The following is a 21,293-nucleotide window of genomic DNA, read 5'->3' as shown; positions in this document are numbered from 1 at the left end:
GTGCAGCGGTGCTCAGAGATGTATTCACCAAATGCAATGAGTGTGTCATGATGATGGAGGAGTGGGGTGAGGGGGGTGGGGGGGTATATGGGGACCTCATATTTTCTGAATGTAAAAAAAAAAAAAAAATTAGTTCCAAAAAACAACACAGTGGGGAGGTGGTGTGGCTCAGTGGTTAAGTGCTGGCTTCCCATACACAGGGTCTTGATCTCAATTCCTAGCCTTGGTACCTCCAAAACAAACAAACAAACAAACAAAAACAAAACAACATAGAGCTTTTTATAAAGTTATAAACTAAAATAAAAATATACATACCTTTGGGAAAACAAACTCAATTAAAACTATATAAAGAGAAGAGCTCTGAAATAAACGACTTTATTTCAGAGTCATGACTTGGGGCAGCCCTGAAGTCTAAGTAATGCTGCACAGACAGCATGTAGCTAAGTCAACATGGGAAAGGAAGCTATTAAATAGCCGGAGTGTTGCTGAACATTACATAAAAAATTATTTTATTAAAAAATACTAATTCCAAACCTGTACAATAACAGTAGGGATAAAATAATTACCAAATGGGGCACCCAGAGCAGTTTTCTCTCCCTCTCTCTATTCTCTTTTGAGTAGATTTATCTCTATCTTTTTATAGTATTTTACCTTCTGCAACTTCATCCAGTAATACAGTAATTTTCTTGTCTTCTAATAACCTATCTTTTAAAAATTTCATAAAGATTCCATTTGCCAACCCAGAATGCTGGATTTCAAAAGCTTCTGCTCCTTGACACCTTAAAAACAACAAAAAGAAAAGTGTTAAAATAAAGCAAACAGTTGTCACAGGGCAAGAATGGAACTTCCATCAATACTGATGAACCTCATTCTCTCCCCTGCCTCCGGCATGACATCCATAATTAGAGTTATTAAGCAAGAACAAATTGCCAAGGTATGAAGTGCTAAAGTCAATGATTTAAAATTTTTGACCAAGAACATCAAGGAAGCAATTTTATGTCTGGATGTCTATGGATATTTCTAGACCTCTGAATCTAAATTTAAAAAAAAAGAGTCATTGAAAAATAAAAGAATCTTCAATGTAAACATAAAAATTTGCTTACGTGGCATATCCAAACACAATATTGGCGGTGACTTTTAGTGCATCCAAGATTGGAATAGTATCATCATAGTCATTTCTGTTTTACCAAAAATAAGGGGGGGGGGGGGACAGATACAAATATGAAAAATTAAAGAATTCTTAAAAGAGCTATATAATGGCACAAAATATGATATGATGCAATTCTAGTACATATAATTTTAAATTATATATGCAAAATTCCTTGCTATGGTGCTACTATTTGTCAAAATTAATCCAGGGTTCCTACATTATTGAGACAGCAGAGATTCACACATCTTTCCTCTTACTAGCTTTAAAATTGGCACTGAATTTTGACTAGTAAATGCTGAGCAAGTGAAAAGTAGTATCTCTCAGAAGCCACTGTGGCATAATCATTGGGTATAGTCTTTTATTTTCTTTAGGAGGTACTGGGGATTGAACCCAGGACCTCGTACATGGGAAGCAGGCATTCAATCACTGAGCTACATCCACTCCCTAATAAGTGTTGATTTTTTTCGTTTGTGTTGTTTTTAGGAGGTACCAGGGATCGAATCTGAAACCCTGTACATGGGAAGCAAGCACTCAACCACTTGAGCTATATCCTTTCCCCTGGGTCTATTCTTTAGTAACACAACAGGGGACAACTGGGATCCAAACCTTTAAACATCTGCTTCAACTAAGCCTTCCATAACTGCAAGACCAAATGACTAGAATGACCAGCGGTCCCAATTCTGTGGGTGTTGGTTCTGTTAATTCCCCAGGAAAAACTGTATTTTACAGTTGTTTTAGATTTATTTTTTAAAGGCTGACCTTTAACTGCAACAAACTTTGTTCAATAAATAGAAATTTTACCTTTTCCTACACATATCCAACAAGAACACATTGAGTCCAGTTTCTTTTTCTTGCATCAGTTTCAGTATATTTTGCACACACAGGCAATTTTCAGACCTATATGGATTAGGAGCATCAATAGGGACCATAAAGCTATTCCCAAAGTTTTCATAACCATGTCCTGCATAATATAACAGTCCTGAAAAGAACAAAAAAAAGGGTAGTTGTTAATTCTAAACTGCACTCTGAGCAAATACATAGCACACTTAAAAAAAAAAAAGAGAGGGGAGCAAATGTAGCTGCACCTGCTTCCCAGGTACAAGGTCCTGGGTTTAATTCCTTAAAAAATTAAAATAAATAGAGGTATGTTTTTCTTCAAATCGATGCAGGCATATTTTAAAGAAATATCCAATCATAAATACATTCAATGTTAACTTCATTTGTTTTATTTTTATTTTTAATTTATTTTTTTACATTTTTATTTATTTATTTCACTCCCCTTCCTCCCCGACTCCGGTTGTCTCTTCTCTGTGTCTATTTGCTGTCTTCTTCTTTGTCCGCTTCTGTTGCTGTCAGTGGCACAGAAATCTGTGTTTCTTTTGGTTGCGTCATCTTGTGTCAGCTCTCCATGTGCGCGGTGCCATTGCTGGGCAGGCTGCACTTTCTTTCGCACTGGGCGGCTCTCCTTATGGGGCGCACTCCTTGCGCTTGGGCTCCCCTATGCAGGGGACACCCCTGCGTGGCAGGGCAGTCCTTGTGCACATCAGCACTGCGCATGGGCCAGCTGCACACGGGTCAAGGAGGCCCGGGGTTTGAACCGCGGACCTCCCACGTGGTAGACGGACGCACTAACCACTGGGCCAAGTCTGCTGCCCTATTTTAATTTTTATTTATTTCTCTCCCCTTCCCCCTGCCCCATTTGTCTGTTTTTTGTGTCCATTTGCTGTGTGTTGTCCTTTTTGTCCGCGTCTGTTGTTGTTAGCGGCACAGGAATCTGATTCTTTTTGTTGCATCCTCTTGCTGCGTCTGCTCTCCGTGTGTGCAGTGCTATTCCTGGGTAGGCTGCACTTTCTTTCGCACTGGGTGGCTCTCCTTACGGGGTGCACTCCTTGCACGTGGGGGTCCCCTACACAGGGCGAGGGGGGGACTCCTGCGAGGCAGGGCACTCCTTGCGTGTACCAGCACTGCGCATGGGCCAGCTCCACACGGGTCAAGGAGGCCCAGGGTTTGAACCGCGGACCTCCCATGTTGTAGGCGGACACCCTATCCACTGGGCCAAGTCCGCTACCCGATGAACTGTTGTTAACAGTATAAATATGAGAAGGTTCTCTCAGGAACTATAACAAATGTACAATACTAATACATGGTGTTAATATTACGGTGGTCGATGGAAAATATACACCAAATGTAAGCTATAGACTACAGTTAGCAGTAATATTTTGATAATGTTCTTTTATCACTTGTAACAAATGTTCTACAACAATGCAAGGGTTTGGTGGTGGGGTGATGTGTGGGAATCTCTATGTTAAGCATGACTGTTTTCTAAGTTCACAACTTTTCTAAAACAAACAAACAAACAGGTAAAAGCTGGGTTTTTCTAATTGAGACCTGAAATGGAATGCTGCCTATTCTAAAGTTCTCATCTAAAGATGTAAGAAAGCTTGAATTCCTTAAATAAAGAGAGTGCACAACAATAATAGCTATAGTATTTTGATTTTGGTTTTTGAGGTAAAGGGGCCAGGGATTGAACCCAGGACCTTGTATGCAGGAAGCCGGTGCTCAATCACTGAGCCACATAACTTCTCCTAAGTTAGTTTTCTTGTTTCTTTGCTTGTTTGTTTTTGTTTTTAGGAGGCACTGGGGACTAAATCTGGGTCTGCCCATGTGGGAAGCAGGTGCTCAACTGCTTGAGCCACATCCTCTCCCCTTTTGACCACTTTTAATGTACCAGGAATAGAGCTAATTATTTTATCTCATTTATTCCTTAACAACCCATTACATTAGTTCTACCCACTTTTTAGATTCTTCTTGGCTTAAAACTGTGAAGTAACTCAACCACAGTCACATAATTAGTAAGCAGAAGAGCCAAGATTCAAACCCTGGCTTGCTTACTTTAAAGCCTATTGTTTAACCACTGAGCAACACTGATCCTGAATGACTCCTCTAGAGTGAATAAAGCTTTTGTCATATTCTGACCAGATTCTTAATATCCTTCTCTATCAAAGCACAGCTGGCTGCAGCAATCAATGAATGTAGAAAGGCATTTGCTGAGCAGGGTAGATATCAGGCATAATAGTTAAATTTTTTATCCTAGCTATCTATATAAGATAACTAGAAATCCTTAACCTTATTTATATTCAAGGACATGTAGTATAAGTCAGTTATTTCTGCTCTTTAGTTCTTATTTTTCATATTTATATATAATATATTTAAAAGTAAATTACTTATTTTCTGTTCTTATGTCATTTTTAGTTATTTATTTGCAGACCTCTGGGTAATGTAATATAATATAGTATAATATAAAGGTCATAAACTGGAGTGCCTGTGTTTTCCATATCTAAAGTTGTTCATACTGAAACTCCTATGCATTTCATTCCTATGAATGCCACCCTATCACCATCTCCCAAGTACTATTAGTCACCTGAGAGTATCAACTACAGGTAAAGGCACAGTTTGGAAGAAAAATTAAACATGTTTCTTTACAACATGCCCTAAAACCTCAAGCCTCTACCACACTTACATTTTATGTAGATGTGCCTGATGTTTTGGATATTCACAAAACTTCAAAATATAATGCAGCCACCCTGTTAAGACATGAATCAGCAGGATTTTAAAAACTTTCTAGCTTTCTTAAGCTACCATTTTGCTCTACTATGCCACTTTATTTTGCATTTCATGATGATGTTTTATATTGGGGCAAAGCTTCAGCCTAAGTCAAACTCTTCTTGCTACCACTTTTTAATATTTCTGGTTCTCTACTTAGCAGAGGCAATTAAGGTTTTGATTTAAAAAGCCAAAACAAAGGGCTTAACACTAAAGTGATAATGTCAATAAGAAATGAGAATGAATAATCAAGCACACAATTCTTCATATAATTCCCTAACTCTTCACCAATCCAGAAACCTCATTTGGTCAATAATTTTTCTTTCCACCCTCATTACTTCTACAGAAGTTTTAAAAGCCATTTCCTTTTTATACAATGTTTAAGCCATGTAGTTAATATAGGCACCTTAAAAATTGAGATAATTAAATAATACAAAAATAATCAATCAATCCACCTGATTCTAGGCTGAAAATATTAACCAGTTAACAAGGGGGCATATTTGTATAGTATATAATTTCATATTTTCATAAGAAACATTGATGGATTCACCCACAGTCATCATTCTGTGATACTCATAAGCAAAACTGTTATTACAATATCAGCATAAATAACTGAAATATCAAGTTTGGAGTATTTACCTTGTTAATTTCATTTGTGTCACAGGTGCAATCCTATTACTTAAATAAGAGGGAACTCATCTAAACAATAGATTTTTTTTTTGACTAGGTAAAATGATTTATTTTTTTAGTATACTTAAAATTTTTTTAAAAATTAAAGTTAACATATCACAAGGAATGTTACATTAAAAAAACATAAAAAAAAACAAAAAACCTAAGAGGTTCCGATATAACCCACTCCCCACCCTCCACCACATCATTTTTATAAATTGTATTTTTTGAAGATATATACATCACACAAAAAAAGTTACATTAAAAAATATGAGAGGTTCCTGTATACCCCCATCCCCCCATCCCACTCTGAACAATAGATTTTAAGAATTTTTCCAATCAGAAATTCTACTCTAAGAGGAATTAGCAATTCTACCAAGCTTGCTTCATCCTATTAGACTTGTTATTATCAGCAGTCTAATTATAAATAAAACCATTAAATTCAGAAATTATTAAAGTAAAATCCCTTGAAAAATATAGAAGCCAGATTGACACTTTGTTTATCACTTGTTTGTATGGAAATGTCACTTTCTTGGCAGTCAAATATTATTGTACAATTATCATGGTAATTACAACCATGTGAAATATGGCCCAATGGCCTCAATAGTAGGCCTTACCATATTTGAGATTATACCCATTAAAACAAATTACCAAATAAATAACTCCTGACAGCATATTTTTCTTTTAAAAATATTTACTATATGAGCTATATTCTTAACAAATATAAATGAAAGAATGGGGAAAACCATTACAAATTTACTGCTACAAGTTTTACAGAGGTACACCTTTAAGTCTGTTTAGAAATTTAGTTTACAAGCTATTTTCATTCATATGCCTAGTTCCAAGATTTCCTTGTTAAATTCTAGTTCCCACTAACAGAGAAAATACTGTGCAATAGTTAGAAAGGGAAACAGAATGTACGTACAATTATAACCTTTTATGCAAAAAAAAAAAAAGATAAGAAACAAAACCCAAACACACACACACACACACACACCCAGCAGTACTTTACATATGAGTGTACATTTTGCTATTTGCTTGTCAGGCTTTACTGTACTGTAGCTCTTTGTAGTCAACAAAAAATAAAAGGTAAGTAAGAATTCTAAGAACAATATTGTATTGACAAGACAAGAAACATGAAAGTAAAAACTGTATTTATTCCTATGAAACTATGGAACAAATCTAATCTATCTTTTTCTAGGAGAATAAAACTCAATTCAATTAAAAAAACGTGTTTACCTTAACTCTATCTGATTTTCAACTTTTAACCTAACCTGTACAATGCAAAGAACAGTAGATAATCATACACATTTTTAAAAAGGATCTTTGAACTATGCAATGGTTAAATGGTTTCATAAGACAGAGATTTTTCTGAGTGTAAAAGAAAAACAAAGATTATAACTCTTACCATATACTCCTTTGTCTAAAAGTAGTAAAAATTCATCTACAGCATTACGCATTTCATATTCAGTAAGATCCAACAATGAAACAACTTTGAAATCTAGCTGTCTTAACAAGTTGGTCAATTCATACACATCCACCAAAGGTGCTTTAAGCTTGGGGTGCTCCCAGTAATTCATATTCCCTATCAAAAGAGCAACTTTGTCTTTTGCTGTAAAAAAAAATAAGGGGAGGGGGGACAGGGAGATTATTATTATTTTTTAAGTAGAATATAATGATGAAAATAAAAACCTATGAAAATGGTAACATTATAATAAAAAGTATGCTATACAAATAAGATTTCATTATTTTATTTCATTTTAAAACTATTACTTAATGTGCCAGACCAATATACTCTATTGAGGAACACAAAAGGCTATTAAACAACTGAAATTAAAGTTATTGACCCTTTTGAGAGTTAGGCAAAGGATTATTAGCTGTATATGAAGCATCATGGTAAGTGATAATAAAGTAATACTTTTATTGAGTTATAGTAAAAGTAAAAAAATAAAACATTCAACTAGATTTTTAGGGCAAATTTATTAAACAAGGAATGTTTGAAATGGGGCACCCATTAAATTAAATTCTCTTTTGCTGAGAATGGAAGAGACTAGAAACAAAGGAAATAAACGAGGGACAGGAAGAATTCACATCAAAGCAAGTAAGGGGAAATACCAAAGAGAAAAGAAGGAACTTAACAAGTACTGTACTTTTTGTTTTTAGTAGTCATGTTGATGTACCATCTCCTCTTAGACGCTTTGAAAAAAAACTTTCACTATTTAGGTGACATGTCGTCTGAGGGATATGTGAGGGCCTTTTGTATGTTTTAGTTCATTTTCTCACCTTTAGTGTACTGACATTGCTCCACTGTGTTCTGATATAATTTTCTGTTTGTAAGGGCAAAAAATCTATACCTATGCCTTAAAAAGTACCAGCTACCTTAAATCAGGTATAGCCATCCAAAAACAGTTGTGGGAGGCTGGCCATAGCTTAGTGCTTAAGAGATTTTCAAAGCTATACCATTGCTAGTCTGGAGTGGGGACAAAGATCAAAGACTTGAGACCACCTCAGGACCATAGGAACCAGTTATGATTTTTTTCCTTGAGGACTGGCAGTGAGTGGTATGTGTGTAGAGTAAGTCATGGCATAAATAAGTGATGGGTATTGGAGAGCAGTGGAGATGGTGTAACGAGCATCTGGCAGGACCAGCGAAGTGGCTGAAGAGTCACACTGGGGAGGAGAGGTCACCTCCTTCGGACATGGGCCAGGGCTTGGTGATCAATGCATGTCACAAAGTGCTACAAAATAGTTTATTTATAAATTATGGTTATCATGCTTATGAAATTGAAACAGGTTCAACTAATCATACTGTTGACTTGGTGTCTGCAGTTATGCAATAAAATTTCAGGTGCTCTAAATTCATTAAGATGATTAAATCTCACCAAAGATCTTTGAACTTTTCACGTTCTTTTTCCACACAATATTTAAGTCTAATACTAAATAAGGTGTGGAAAAAAACTAGCACCAACTCAAAGCATGTGACTCTGTCAAAGTGGCAGAAAACCCTCACTAGATGAAAAGCCTCAACACTTTTGTCATGATATCCTTTTATATGCCTTTAGCAAATTGCCTATTCTTATGAGCATATACATTTTAGATAAAAAGAAGTGACACTTAAACCAAATCTTTAATTCAGTAATATCCACTCTAAATCCTATACAAAGGATAATCTCTTCCTTTATCCAAAAGAAAAGGTTGATTATCAAGACTATTCAATCTACAAGGAAATTCAGACATAAAGTTTCTACTTAAACTGCTTTTGTTTGTAAAACTCAATGTAAAAGCTGAGAATAATACTCAGGATGGATTTCAAAAGGAGGCAGTATATATGCTTCTGCTCTTAAAAGTAATCTGCCCAGATAAATTACAACCTTGAAAACTTAAGCTCACTTGTATTCCTGCCCTAGATTGCCTTCCCATTCCCTTGTTAATTTTTTCCTTAAATAAACCAGATATGTACTTTTATACCAGAGTACCCATAATACCAAGGCTGATAGCTGGCTAATCCACAGTGGGTAAAATTTCAGTGCCTTTTTTGTTGTTGTTCATCAATCCTAGAGCTCAGATTCAACCTTCATACAGTTACAACCTCTACTTCTAAGTGAGGGGAAAGAAAAGCATGTGCTACCTCTGGCTTATACCATCATAGCCCAAATCAAGGTTATATAGCAAGTGGTTCCAAAGTTATGCAGATAATAAAATGCTTGCGAACTGTAGTGTTTTTTGTGGAATATTTATAGTTTAATTCTAATGTGCCTCCTAGACAAAGTTTTATTGGTAAAAAACACCTATGTTATATAAAAAATCATTGGGGATCTTTGGGGGGAACTAGCTGTCAAACATGGGATGTTTCTGCTAATAATGTTGTGATGATTAGGTTTATGTGTCAACTGAGCCAGGTAATTGTGCCTAGTTGTTTGTTCAAGTAAGCACTGCCCTAATGGTTACTGTGAGGACATTTTTGTGGACTTAAATCATTAGTAAGTTGATTGCCTTCGACAATGAGATACATCTCATCCAAAAAGTTGAAGGCCTTAAAAGGATTAGTGTCAATTTCAGCAGTCAGAAGAGAGAATTTCCACCTCTACCTCAGCCACCCGGCTTCTCCTGGGGACTTCATCAAGGATTTTTATCAGGGTTCTTGGCTTGCAACCTGCCCAACGGAATTTGGCCTTGCTCATATCCCATAGTCATGTGAGACAATTTCATAAAATCTCGTAATATTTACAGATTTCTCCTGCCGGTTTTGTTTCCCTAGAGAACCTTGACTAATACAAATGTCAATAATTTTTCCACTGGTTTTGCTATTTGTAAAAGAAGAGTTGGTGTTATCTGCAGAATGCATGGGTTCAAAAATTTGGGAATTATATGACTTAAAATATATGCATCAATAAAAGCCCACAATGCTTCTAAAATTTCTTTCTTAACAGTATTTTTTACTTCCTAAGATGTCTTTAAGTATTTTCTTGAATTTAATGGTAATAAAGATAATGGGTAAGTAAATCTTATCTTACCTAAGCTACTTTTAAAAGAGTTCCTGGACGACAGAGGAACTGCAGTGGATTTCGAATAGAAAAGCAGACTACAATGGCTGACGTAAGAGATGAGAAAGACCTATTCCAGGAAATTAGCTTAAGAAAGGGAAAGAAAAAGTCAGACTTTAGAGATACAGTAGAGGAAGAAATAGTAAAATTTGAATGTGAAGAGACAGGAGTAAGGTTTCAAATAAAATCCAGCAACTATATAAACAATTTATGATGGTTTTCAAGTGATAAAGTAAGTAAATGACAGAAATTTTCTGTAGAAAAACATTTACTGTAAGAGCCACCCACAACTTCTTGAACACAAACCATTTATTGGAAAAAAGGAAAAAAACACACATACAAAAACCCTCCTAGTTGATTAAACAATAGAATAATGAAACCACTTGAGAAAGATATTTTAACCAGCAGATCCTAGATATCCTCCAAAGTTTAATGCAATGAATTCTTTACAAATTATTTTATCACTAATTCCATGTCTAGTTATTCTAATATTGTCACTCATCTCATATCACCCAAAATGAGTTAGTATTCATATGCACCTAGAAAAGGGCCTGACACGTATTGAGTATTAAAGTATTAAATAAATAAAAAGAAATCTTTGGTCATATATCAAAAATGGAGTACGTAGCATCAGATTGGTCTGGCTGAATATATAGTCCTTGTTACTCTCATGCACCATCTTGTAATGGCTCTCCTACAAAATAAAGTTCAGGTTCCTCAGTTTGGTATTCAAGACCATTCATTCAGAGTCTAGTCCATGCCCTCTTTTCCAGCTGTGATAAAGGATGGTGCCCCAGAGCGATGGATTCCATATCCTTGTGCTGTTTTCAGCAACATAATGTAGCCTGACATTCTGCCAGGTCTGGGCTTCAACCTAAGAAATCTGACAGCTTTCACTATTGGGATCCAGTCAACATGTAAAGAAAGCTAGCTACATGGAGAGACCATGCAGGGAGCGGAAAAGGAAAGGGAGAGAGAGATGTTGCCAGAAACAGAAATCACCCCAAGTTGAAATAGAAATTACTTCAAGTTGACTTGAAGTCCCAGAACTAAACTCATAATATTTTTATGTCTCCTGTTGTATACTTTATTTACAAAATCTGTCAAATTAATATTTTTAAAATCTCTTCATGGTCACCATAAAATAGCTAAATATTATAATTATCTTTTTCTTTACACTTGTATAATTTATTTGTGTATTTCATCTAGGTTTGTTTACTTTATTGGATAAAGATTTCATGATATTCCATTGTAATCCTTTTGGGGACTGAACCCAGGACCTCGTACATGGAAAGCAGGCACTCAACCACTAACTAAGCTATACCTGTTCCCCAATACTATAATATTTTAATCATGATCCTTAAAGTTCTACTCACCCAAAGCTTGGTCAGTTGTTTGCTCTTTATTATCTATAAAAAGATAAAACAGCAAAAAAAAAAAAAAAAAAAAAAAAAAAGATAAGGTGTTATCCATGATACAAATATCTTCAGGAGTAAATATATATGGAAAAACAATGAACTTGATAAAATCCATGGCATTATTAACATACAGACTATGGTTATTCTAATAGCTAATTTGCAAACCATTTCAAGATTTTCAGATCCCTGCTGAAAACATACACATGGATGGAGAGAGGTGGAATCAAGACAGGGGAATTCTTTTGGCAACTGGTTGTCACAGCTGAAGGTGATAAACCTGACCATGCTAGAGAGAGATTACACCCTGAAATGGTGGCAGTGGTGGTGGTAGTAAAAATAAGCAGCAGCAGCAGCCATGGTGCACATTTACTTGCCTAGTGCTGTTCTGTGTCCTATATATATAGTTGATTTAATTGATCCTCACTCTACTCTGAGATACATGCTATTATCATTACCCTTATTTCATAGGTAAGGAATCCGGATTCAACCTAGCAGTCTCAATGTGGAGTCCATGCTCTCCACTGTCTGTTATACCTGAAATGAAATACTTCTCATCCCTCAGCACCACCCAAGAAGAAAGTAACTTTTTGCAATTTTAGTGATATAAATGCTACTAGAGCCTATTAAAAGCCTTTTCCACACATCATCATTATTATTATTATTTTTAGGAGGTACTGGGGATTGAACCCAGGTTCTTTCTCATTTGAAGCAGGTGCTCAACCACTGAGCTACATGTACTCCCATCATTCTTTTTTTTTCTCAAAGATTTATTTATTTAGGTACCAGGGCTGGGACTGAACCCAGGACCTAGTATGTGGTATGTCAGCACTCAATCACTTGAGCTACACTGGCTCCCCATCATACTTTTTTAAAACTAAAATTTTTTGGTGGATCTGAATCTTGCTGAGTAAGGATATAATCAAAGAGAGGGCTGTGAACATTTTAGATGGCAGTGGTTTATTAAAATTTTCCTGAAATACTCCACAATATTCAAGGAAGAAAAGCAAGAAATAATACGCATATTTAGGAAAAGGCTAACCAGATTGAGAGAAACCACTAGTTAGAATTTTAGGATAGTTCTCTAACATCATTTAGTTTTGGGTGTATGAAGTAAGTCACTTTGGGCTTCAGGTGAACTCCAGGTTGCTCCAGCAAGGAGAACGATATACTTGGTAATAGCAATTTTCTGGTTTTTCTACTTTACTTCTATATAACCAGCACAGCCCAATAATCACCATTCATAAAAATGTATGTTTATTAAATTGGAAGTAGTTATGAAACTAAGCAAACTAATTATGGTGCTAAAATAATGAGAAATAACATGCAAGGTAATAAGGGGGATCTCTACAAATATTAAATGATATAAGTGCCTCCTTAATCTGCACTGTAAGGTTTTATTTTCAGGTATTTTCATGGGTTCCATCACTGTCAGAATGGCCGTAACTTATACTGATGATGGCCTTGTTTTTTGGTTAATAATTATCCTCACTGTGGACATATCTTTAACTTTAGTAAAAGGTTTTTGCTTTACCTCAACTTGCTCAGAAATCTTTTCTGATTAAAATTTGCCTTCAGTGTTCTGAATATTACCTCTAACTCCAACTCTAAGTCTTAATCCCCACTAACACACCTTTTACTTCCAATAAAGACACTCAGCATAATTTGTTCAGGTATGTTCTAGGACTAAGCTAATGAGAATTGGCCCCAAGGAGCTGGCCAGTTCAGAAACGTTACCCTTGTCACTCTCAAAGACTGCTTCTCGTCTTTCAAATTAAAGATCATGAACTTCCCCCTCTGACTTCCTTTCTATGATACAAGGAATTACACGCAACGACAAAAGCACACTAGTGTTTTATGTTGCCACAGTATCCTTTTCCACCATAGAATGTTTTTAATGTTTTCACTTGCATGAAATTGTTCTTCATTTTAGTAGCTTCAACCCTAAATAACGATATCATTTCAATAAAGAAAAAAAGGCTACTAGTATTACTACAGCAAAGGTATCTACATTTTCTAAATTATATTCTAGCTTAAACATCTAAAACTAATGTTTTATGTTTGCATTACTCACCAGGATGCCCAAGATTATTTAACTCATCTAAAATGAAGTAAGAGAAAACAGATTAACTTCAAATAATCTAATTTCCAACTTAAAACAATTAGTAACATGGAGTTGTGATGGCTCCCAGCTGTTGGTAGTCCTGAGGTCTTTATTCCTCTTTCTGATGTCTCTTAATATTCCACACCTATGTTGATTTATTAAACCCTCCTCAATCACACACACACACAAACAACAACAACAACAACCACAAAAAAAAAAAACCAATTATGAAGACTGAAGAAGTAGGTTTTGGCTTAAATCATGTTATGTTTTATCAGTTTAGAATTTTTCAAATGCATTAAATGAGAAGTCACGCAAATACTGAATAGAAGAAAACTAAATATCATTTAGGACTTCTAAACTTAAATTTCTTTTTCTTTTTTAAAGATTTATTTATTTAATTCCTCCCCCTCCCCCGGTTGTCTGTTCTCTGTGTCTATTTGCTGCGTCTTGTTTCTTTGTCCGCTTCTGCTGTCAGCAGCGGCACGGGAAGTGGGGGCGGCGCCATTCCTGGGCAGGCTGCACTTTCTTTCGGGCTGGGCGGCTCTCCTTACGGGTGCACTCCTTGCGCGTGGGGCTCCCCTACGCGGGGGGCACCCCTGTGTGGCAGGGCACTCCTTGTGCGCATCAGCACTGCGCATGGGCCAGTTCCACACGGGTCAAGGAGCCCGGGGTTTGAACCGCAAACCTCCCATGTGGTAGACGGACGCCCTAACCACTAGGCCAAGTCCGTTTCCTAAACTTAAATTTCTGTTTAACTTATTATATGACAAATATAACTTATTATATTATTATATATAAACTCACTCATAATTTGTTCAACGTTTCAGATACAGGCCAATTATTTTAATTTTAGAACAATTTATATTTATAGAATTTTCACAAAGTAGTATAAAGAGTTCCTATACACCATGTACCCAGTTTCCACTATTACTAACATCTTCTGTTAGTATGGTATATTTGTCACAATTAATGAACCAATATTGATATATTACTATCTGAAGTCCATAACTTGTGACAGTTTCTCAGACTTTCCTTGTTTTTAATGATTCTGACAGTTTGAGGATTCCTAACAGTTTCAGGAATTTTATAGACTGTCCCTGGGATCTGCTGTATGTTTTTCTCATGGTTAGACTGGAGTTATGTGCTCTTAGAAGGTATAATGGTTTCAAAATTGTTAGCAATACCCCCATAGGACACAGTAGATTAATCTACAACTATATAGTTTGAAAAAACAACAGAGTTAATAAATTTTATACTAAAACAGAATATTTACTATTTGATAAAACACCTGTTAATAAAACTCCTGATGTGAAACTTTTATGAAAACTACATTTGCATTTGAGAGGCATCTTATCATGGCTAAAGAACAGATAAAATAATCTAAAAAAGTATCCATGACTGTAAAGTTATCTATTTTTTAAACAAAATTTATGAACATGAAAATTAATCAGCAGTAAACTGCAAATGTTATATTATTCATCAGAGTTTAGGATCTTTACTGCTACATGTAATATGAAATTAATTAAAGAATGGCTAAAATCAGAGTTCAGTTCTTATGTTCAATGTCTTTAGTCTCACAGACTCCAGTCATTTCCAGTTAAGTCAGCACCTTTTTCTTCCATCCCTTTCATATATTTGTAATATATTTAGAGTTTTTTGTGACATTCTACTTTCCATCCTGATCTCCTAAATGATTTTTAAAAAGTTTGCATACATGTATTCCCCATTATAGCTATCATACGGGATAGCTGTACTGCCCTCAACGACCCCCTGGGCTTCACCTACTCAATGCCCCATCTCAATCAAATATCTTTAACTAAATACATAAAATGAAAGAGGACATCATGCTCTATAGGTTAAAAAAAAAAAATCACAGGCCACTGTTCATAATGTGTCCAATCACCAACTATAAAAGGTTTCTTAACTTTGTAGACATTTTAGAAAAAAATTGGATTTCATTTTTTAATCTGGAAATTCTGAAGTAATTTCAAAGTCTGCTTTTTATCTTTAAGTGTTAAAACAGATCTGAAAATTATTGTTTAATAACAGGTTTACCATATGAAAAAATTTATTTTGAGAATCTTGTAGAAACAGCATGGTAAGGTACTTATTTACATGCATCACCCTGAAGTCCAACAGCAATGCTAGTTTATATTTATATATTTTATTCACACATGTCTCCCACATTAAGAAGTTCTAAAAATCATGCAATTATACATAAAGTAAGAGAAGGAAGAGGAGTTTGGTTAAGATTTCTTTACATAGTTTCCCTATATAGGATGAAAAGACCACAGAACTGCTAGAGAATTCCTATTCATAATTATGTATTAGGATGAAAATAATAATAATTATAGTATTTCAAAGAGATCCCATAGAGATATGAAAGAAGGAAAACCAGGAAAATGAAACTTATTACTTTACCCAAGTAGTCTATGTTATGTAAAAGTTTAAAAGAGGCAGGAATTGAAAAAATACGTTGCTATACACACTAAGGAAGGGTAATTTTAAGTTTTAAAATTTACTAATTATAATTTATGTACAATGCTTTGGTTAATTACAACAAATTTGAAATTTATTTGAAATGGATTCTCTGTCTTTACATGTAAGGTAAAGGGTAACTTGGTTGATCAATCTACTTGCTTGTAGCTTCAAAAAAACAATGGGACTTAAATTACAATTGTTATGCTATTCATAAGACATTATGTAGGAACTTTATTCTCAAATGCAATATCAACAAAGAATGGTTATTTTAATAGTGTCAGTTTAATAGTATTTGTGGCACTTTACAAAACTTTAAAAATTATGATTTTCTTCAATCAAAATCATTTCTTATAGCTAGCATTTTTTCCATCACTGCACTCAGAAAGCTAGAACACTCCATCAGTCCCAAGAGTAACCAGCATGCAGGATATGTGGTTTCATAACCAGAAAATTATACTACCTTCAGTGCACTCCACTGCCTCATTTGTTCTTCCTTGTTTCAGAAAAAACAAATTTGAATATACTGTAATTCATGGTCTTAGGAATGGCAGCCATTAAGCAAACAGAGAGATAAATACAGAGATATGTTGGCAAACCAACATATGTATTAATATCTCCTACTATTAAACATTACTATAAATTTATGATGCTTAAACAGAACAAACTCCCAAATTAAGCAGTTCATAATGGAGATTGCTGATTTAATAATCATTCTTTTCTTTTTATGTTTGGGATGTTTGTTTTAAAAATGTTAACAATCTTTTCCCACAAAATCCAGTTTTTTAAATAGTGAAAGCTTTAAAGTTTAAAATTTTTTGTTGTAAATTGAAAATAGCTTTTTTTCTGGTTCTTTTTGCTCTTTGTATGTGAACTTAGATGATAAATTTAGTATGCATTCTCTCTAATTTCTATATTGTTTACAAAATAAGTTGTGAGACTTAACACGTAAGAGCATCAGTAAACAGCATGGGATAAAAAAATAGTAGAATTCCTATTGTTTAAATGTTTCATTTGTATAGCTTATATTATATCCCACTTGCAGAACACTGAGTAATGCTACTTACCTATGATGATTTCTACCTTTTTGCTATCTTGACTCTCTCGGTCATTATATACCCGACACCAATAGGTTCCTTGATGTTCCAAATCCACATAAGGCACCTATAGCAAGATCAGAACACATACATATATTTCCTCTTCAATATTAATTGAAATTGGCCTGGAGATAAAGTTATTTTGTGTTAAAAAAATAAATAAACTCCCTTAACATTTCAAAAGGCTGTAGACATTCTCAGAATATTTCTAGTCATTAAATTTAAATATTGGTAAGCAAATGATACAATGATTCCACTAGTAGTGAGTTTGATGCAATACTATTTGACGTTTTAGCCAATATAAGAGTAAATAAATACTAAAAAAAAAAAAAACAAGGACTAGAAATAAAAATAGTGAAAACATTAAAACACACCTGTAATGCTCACATAAATTTCAATTACATATTAACCAAAAAAAAATATCCAAAACAGCAACATCTTACCACATAAAGCTTTTTTGTCTCATGTGTTAGTGGTGCCTCATTTTTGAACCACTGGTAGTGAGGAATAGGGCTTCCAATAGCAACACACTGTAAAACCAATGTGTTGCCCAGCATTAGCTTCTGAGAAATTGGTTCAACACAGATTTGCAACTTGGAGTCAGAGATGGCATCCAAACTTACTTAAATTAAAAGAAAAATATCAGTGAACATAATTAAAATCTCCAGGTTAAAAATAAAAACATTCTTTCCCTTTAATTTTTAAAATAGATGTGTTCTCAAAAGTTTACCCTTCATTTTTTTACAATTTGTAATAGCATCGCCTAAATTCTGTTTCAGGAAACAGTAGCACACCTAGAAATATTAAGAGATGTACTGTGGATAAAAGGATTCTGTGGTCAAATAAGTTTGGAAAATTTCTGGTTAAGAAAGGTTAAACAGATTTCTTTAGGCAGGACTTCTCAGAATTTCCTAAGAAGCAGTATTACTATGTATTACTATTGGGAATTAAAGAGGGGAATATAATTCAAACCAAATGTATTTGACTGCAGAATCTTTTTGCTGGAATAAACAACATATTAATATCTTGAGTGATATCCAGGTTCAACAGAAAACTGCTCTATACTCTGCTCTTTGATTTAATCTGGCAATTGAAATAAGGAAGTTCAATATCAGTGCTGAATAAATACAGACGAGTTATCTCTAGCATTCCTTCTCAAGACATAGATCAGAAAACACTATTTATTTGTTTGTTTGGTACCAGGGCCAAGGTTTGAACCCAAGATCTCATACTTGGGAAGCCAGTGCTCAACATCTGAGCCACACAGGCTCCCCAAAACATTTTTATCTTTCATTGTTTTTCTTTTTATTTCTTTTTAAAACATTATTTTTTAAGCATTCATTTATTATTCTGAAAATTCCTTGCAGATAAAAGGTATGTCAATTTTATACATTACTTCATATCCAGCATAAAACTTAGTGTCTAACACAGGTGATCAATAAATTGCAGGTGATCAATAAACATTTGTTAACTGAAAGATATAAAAATATCTAAAATTACCAAGATGGTACACACAATTTTAGAATAAAAAACAACTAATTTGGAGTTATGAAAAAACTTTCATAATGGACAACACTGTGAATGTAAATAATGCCACCAAACTGGACACTTAAAAATGGCTAAAATGGCAAATTATATGTTACATAAATGTTACCACAATTTAAAAAAAAAAAAAAGCTTTTTGGAAAACAGTATGGAAAACAGTCTCAACCAAGATGGAAATAGCTTAAATGTTCATCAAAGAAGGACCTATTAAAATAAATTGTCGTATAATCATACAATGGATTCCTATGTAGCTGTAATTGTTAAGATTTATATGCACTGTCACAGAAAATGCTCACAAGATATTACCATGTGCAAGAAGTTATAAAACAATGTATACAATATGATTCCACTTAAAACCATATTAAAATTTACTACATGCACAAAAGTAGTCTGGAAAGATATATCACTCTCTTAATCATGATTATTTGTGGAGATGTGCCCCACTTCCCACACACTTCCTTGCTCTGGGCCATCGCCGGTCATCCCACCTCCACTCAAATGCCTATCTCATTTGGCCTCACCTAGTGACTTCAGAACCAAGCAGAAGAGGGAGAGTAGGTGGCTGAGCTTTGGACAAATTTATAAAGAAAGAGTGTGAACTGGCATTAGGGTGACTAAGGTATTTCCCAGGACTTTCCTTTTTTTTTTTTTTAAAGATTTATTTATTTTTCCCCCTTCCCCTCCTCCTGCCCTGCTGTTTCTGCAGCCTGTGTTGTCTTCTCTTCCCATTTTTCACTCCTCTAGGATTCACTGGAATTTGATCCTGGAAGACCGCTGATGGGGAGAGGTTCCCTGTCAATTGCGCCACCTCAGTTCCTGGTTTCCGCTGTGCTTCACCTTGACTCTCCCCTTCGTCTTTCTTTTGATGCTTCACCATCTTGCTGCATGACTGGCTTGCGTGGGGCACTGGCTCACTGTGTGGGCACTTGTGCGGGCACCAGCTTGCTGTGCAGGCATGCTTTCTCTTCTTTTTCACCAGGAGTCCCCAGGGATTGAACCCAGGTCCTCCCATATGGTAGGTGAAAGCTCTATCACTTCAGTCATATCTGCTTCCCCCCAGGACTTTCAATGTTAAAACTGGGGAAGTCCTGGGCAAACCAACTGTTCTCCTGAACAGCACAACTGTATATTCTTAAAGACCCCAGCCACAAAGAGATTCTGCACCCTCTCACCAACTCTTTCCGAGGGGCCCTTATCCAGTGCCCTTGGAGAAGGGTGGTGGCAGAGAAGGATGGCTGAAAAAGATGACCTTCTGAGGTACAAGTCCAAAGGCCCTGCTGAAGCCTGAAGGAGCGGGGGAAGGACCGAGAAGCCCCTCTAAGGCACACTAGGATCTCAGTGAACGCAGTAATACAGGCTTCCAGGGCTGGCTGGGGCAGGGCAGCTGGACAGATCATCTAAGCCACAGACAAGTCAAGGGTGGGACCGGAAAACAAAATGACTTTCTCAGTGACCCCAAAAGCTGGTGGCCAAGATATAAAGCAGATGACCTCTCTTACAGTTTGGAACCCTGACCCAAGGGGCTATAAAGCACAGAGATCTCTGCAGTCTCAGTCAATCATTGAATGATGTGAGGGTGGAATGAGCATCTTCCCTTTTGCATCATTCTTGAGAAAATGGAAAGTAGTAGGAGAAATTAAGTTGAGTATAGATTATGTGTTTGTGAGGGCAGGACAAAGGCTATTTTGAAGAGGTCAGCAGGGAACAGACTGAGAAGGGTTTTATTCTGAGGCATGTGCATATATATGTTCATAGAGAAAAAGAATCAAAGTAAACGGGACAAAACGTTAACAACTGATAACAATGTATCAGATGAAAGTACATATGTGAGCTTTTCATATGATTTTGTAATGCTTTGAAATTATTTAAAATAAAACAAAAATAAGGCAGCCCTCATCTCAACATGCAACTATTTTATTACTTACTCCAAGAGCTTCCTGTTACTTCTGTGACATCACATACATCTAGTTGTGACCACTGGCTGAATTCAAAGGTGAAATTATTATTAACTCGACAGACATAAAAGCCTGCATCTTTCACATGGACTGTGTTAAAAACCAGTTCTGGTGAATTTCCATATGGAATCTATGAAAGAGTCAATAAGAGAATATAAGTGAATGATTCATCAAAAGCACATCTTATAAAATGTACTCTGCAAAATCTATGATTTCAGCTTAGAGCTTTAGAAAAGTCTGCTTTTTACCCTCCTCCAGGTTCTATAATGTTTGTGAGTTAAGAAACAGTAACATTTTCAGTTACTGGAAATCCAGTCTTTCCCAAGTCCATTAACCAGAGTTAAGCTGTCATCTGAATATCTCCCAAAAACTCATTAATAGCAAAGTATCTATTTTGTCATTTAAAAAGTTCAATTTTTCATATTTAAAGGATCAACAATTTTTAATTGCAACATTTATGAGTAAATTAGCCATACACTATGACAAACACCATAGTAATATGGAGAGAACACAAAGTTAGACCTAACTATCTATTTCAATTCTGGCCAAATTAGCTGTGAGTACACGGGCAATTTCACCTAGGGACCCTATTTTCTTACACGCAAAATTTTATGAGGATGGGCTCCTTATTAAAATATACAACTTCTTTCTAGGTCTATCAGATCCTTTAACAAAATTCCTAAAAATACACTAAGGACAATGTGCTAAATTTCTATCACTCTCTTCCTAT

General features: G+C 35.3%; 1 protein-coding gene across 2 annotated transcripts in view; it reads right to left on the bottom strand.

Moving 5' to 3' along the window:
- The window catches only part of MALT1 (MALT1 paracaspase), a 57,544-nt gene that overhangs the window by 10,904 nt on the left and 25,347 nt on the right, over positions 1–21,293 (bottom strand). Inside the window, exons 4-13 of one of the 2 annotated variants that reach the window (XM_004447193.5) lie at positions 20,534–20,693; positions 17,507–17,685; positions 17,034–17,130; positions 16,430–16,462; positions 13,456–13,482; positions 11,343–11,375; positions 6,831–7,034; positions 1,952–2,129; positions 1,104–1,178; positions 652–779 (exon numbers count right to left, since the gene is read on the bottom strand). In XM_004447193.5, the coding sequence (XP_004447250.2) occupies positions 652–779; positions 1,104–1,178; positions 1,952–2,129; positions 6,831–7,034; positions 11,343–11,375; positions 13,456–13,482; positions 16,430–16,462; positions 17,034–17,130; positions 17,507–17,685; positions 20,534–20,693 (1,114 nt within the window). The remainder of the gene's footprint in view (positions 1–651; positions 780–1,103; positions 1,179–1,951; positions 2,130–6,830; positions 7,035–11,342; positions 11,376–13,455; positions 13,483–16,429; positions 16,463–17,033; positions 17,131–17,506; positions 17,686–20,533; positions 20,694–21,293) is intronic. The other variant, XM_012523689.4, reaches the window with a different exon arrangement.

Source organism: Dasypus novemcinctus, chromosome 16, assembly GCF_030445035.2.
Source record: "Dasypus novemcinctus isolate mDasNov1 chromosome 16, mDasNov1.1.hap2, whole genome shotgun sequence".
Classification (NCBI taxonomy): domain Eukaryota; kingdom Metazoa; phylum Chordata; class Mammalia; order Cingulata; family Dasypodidae; genus Dasypus; species Dasypus novemcinctus.
Note: the sequence above shows the minus strand (reverse complement) of the source record. Positions and strands in the feature narration are given on the sequence as shown.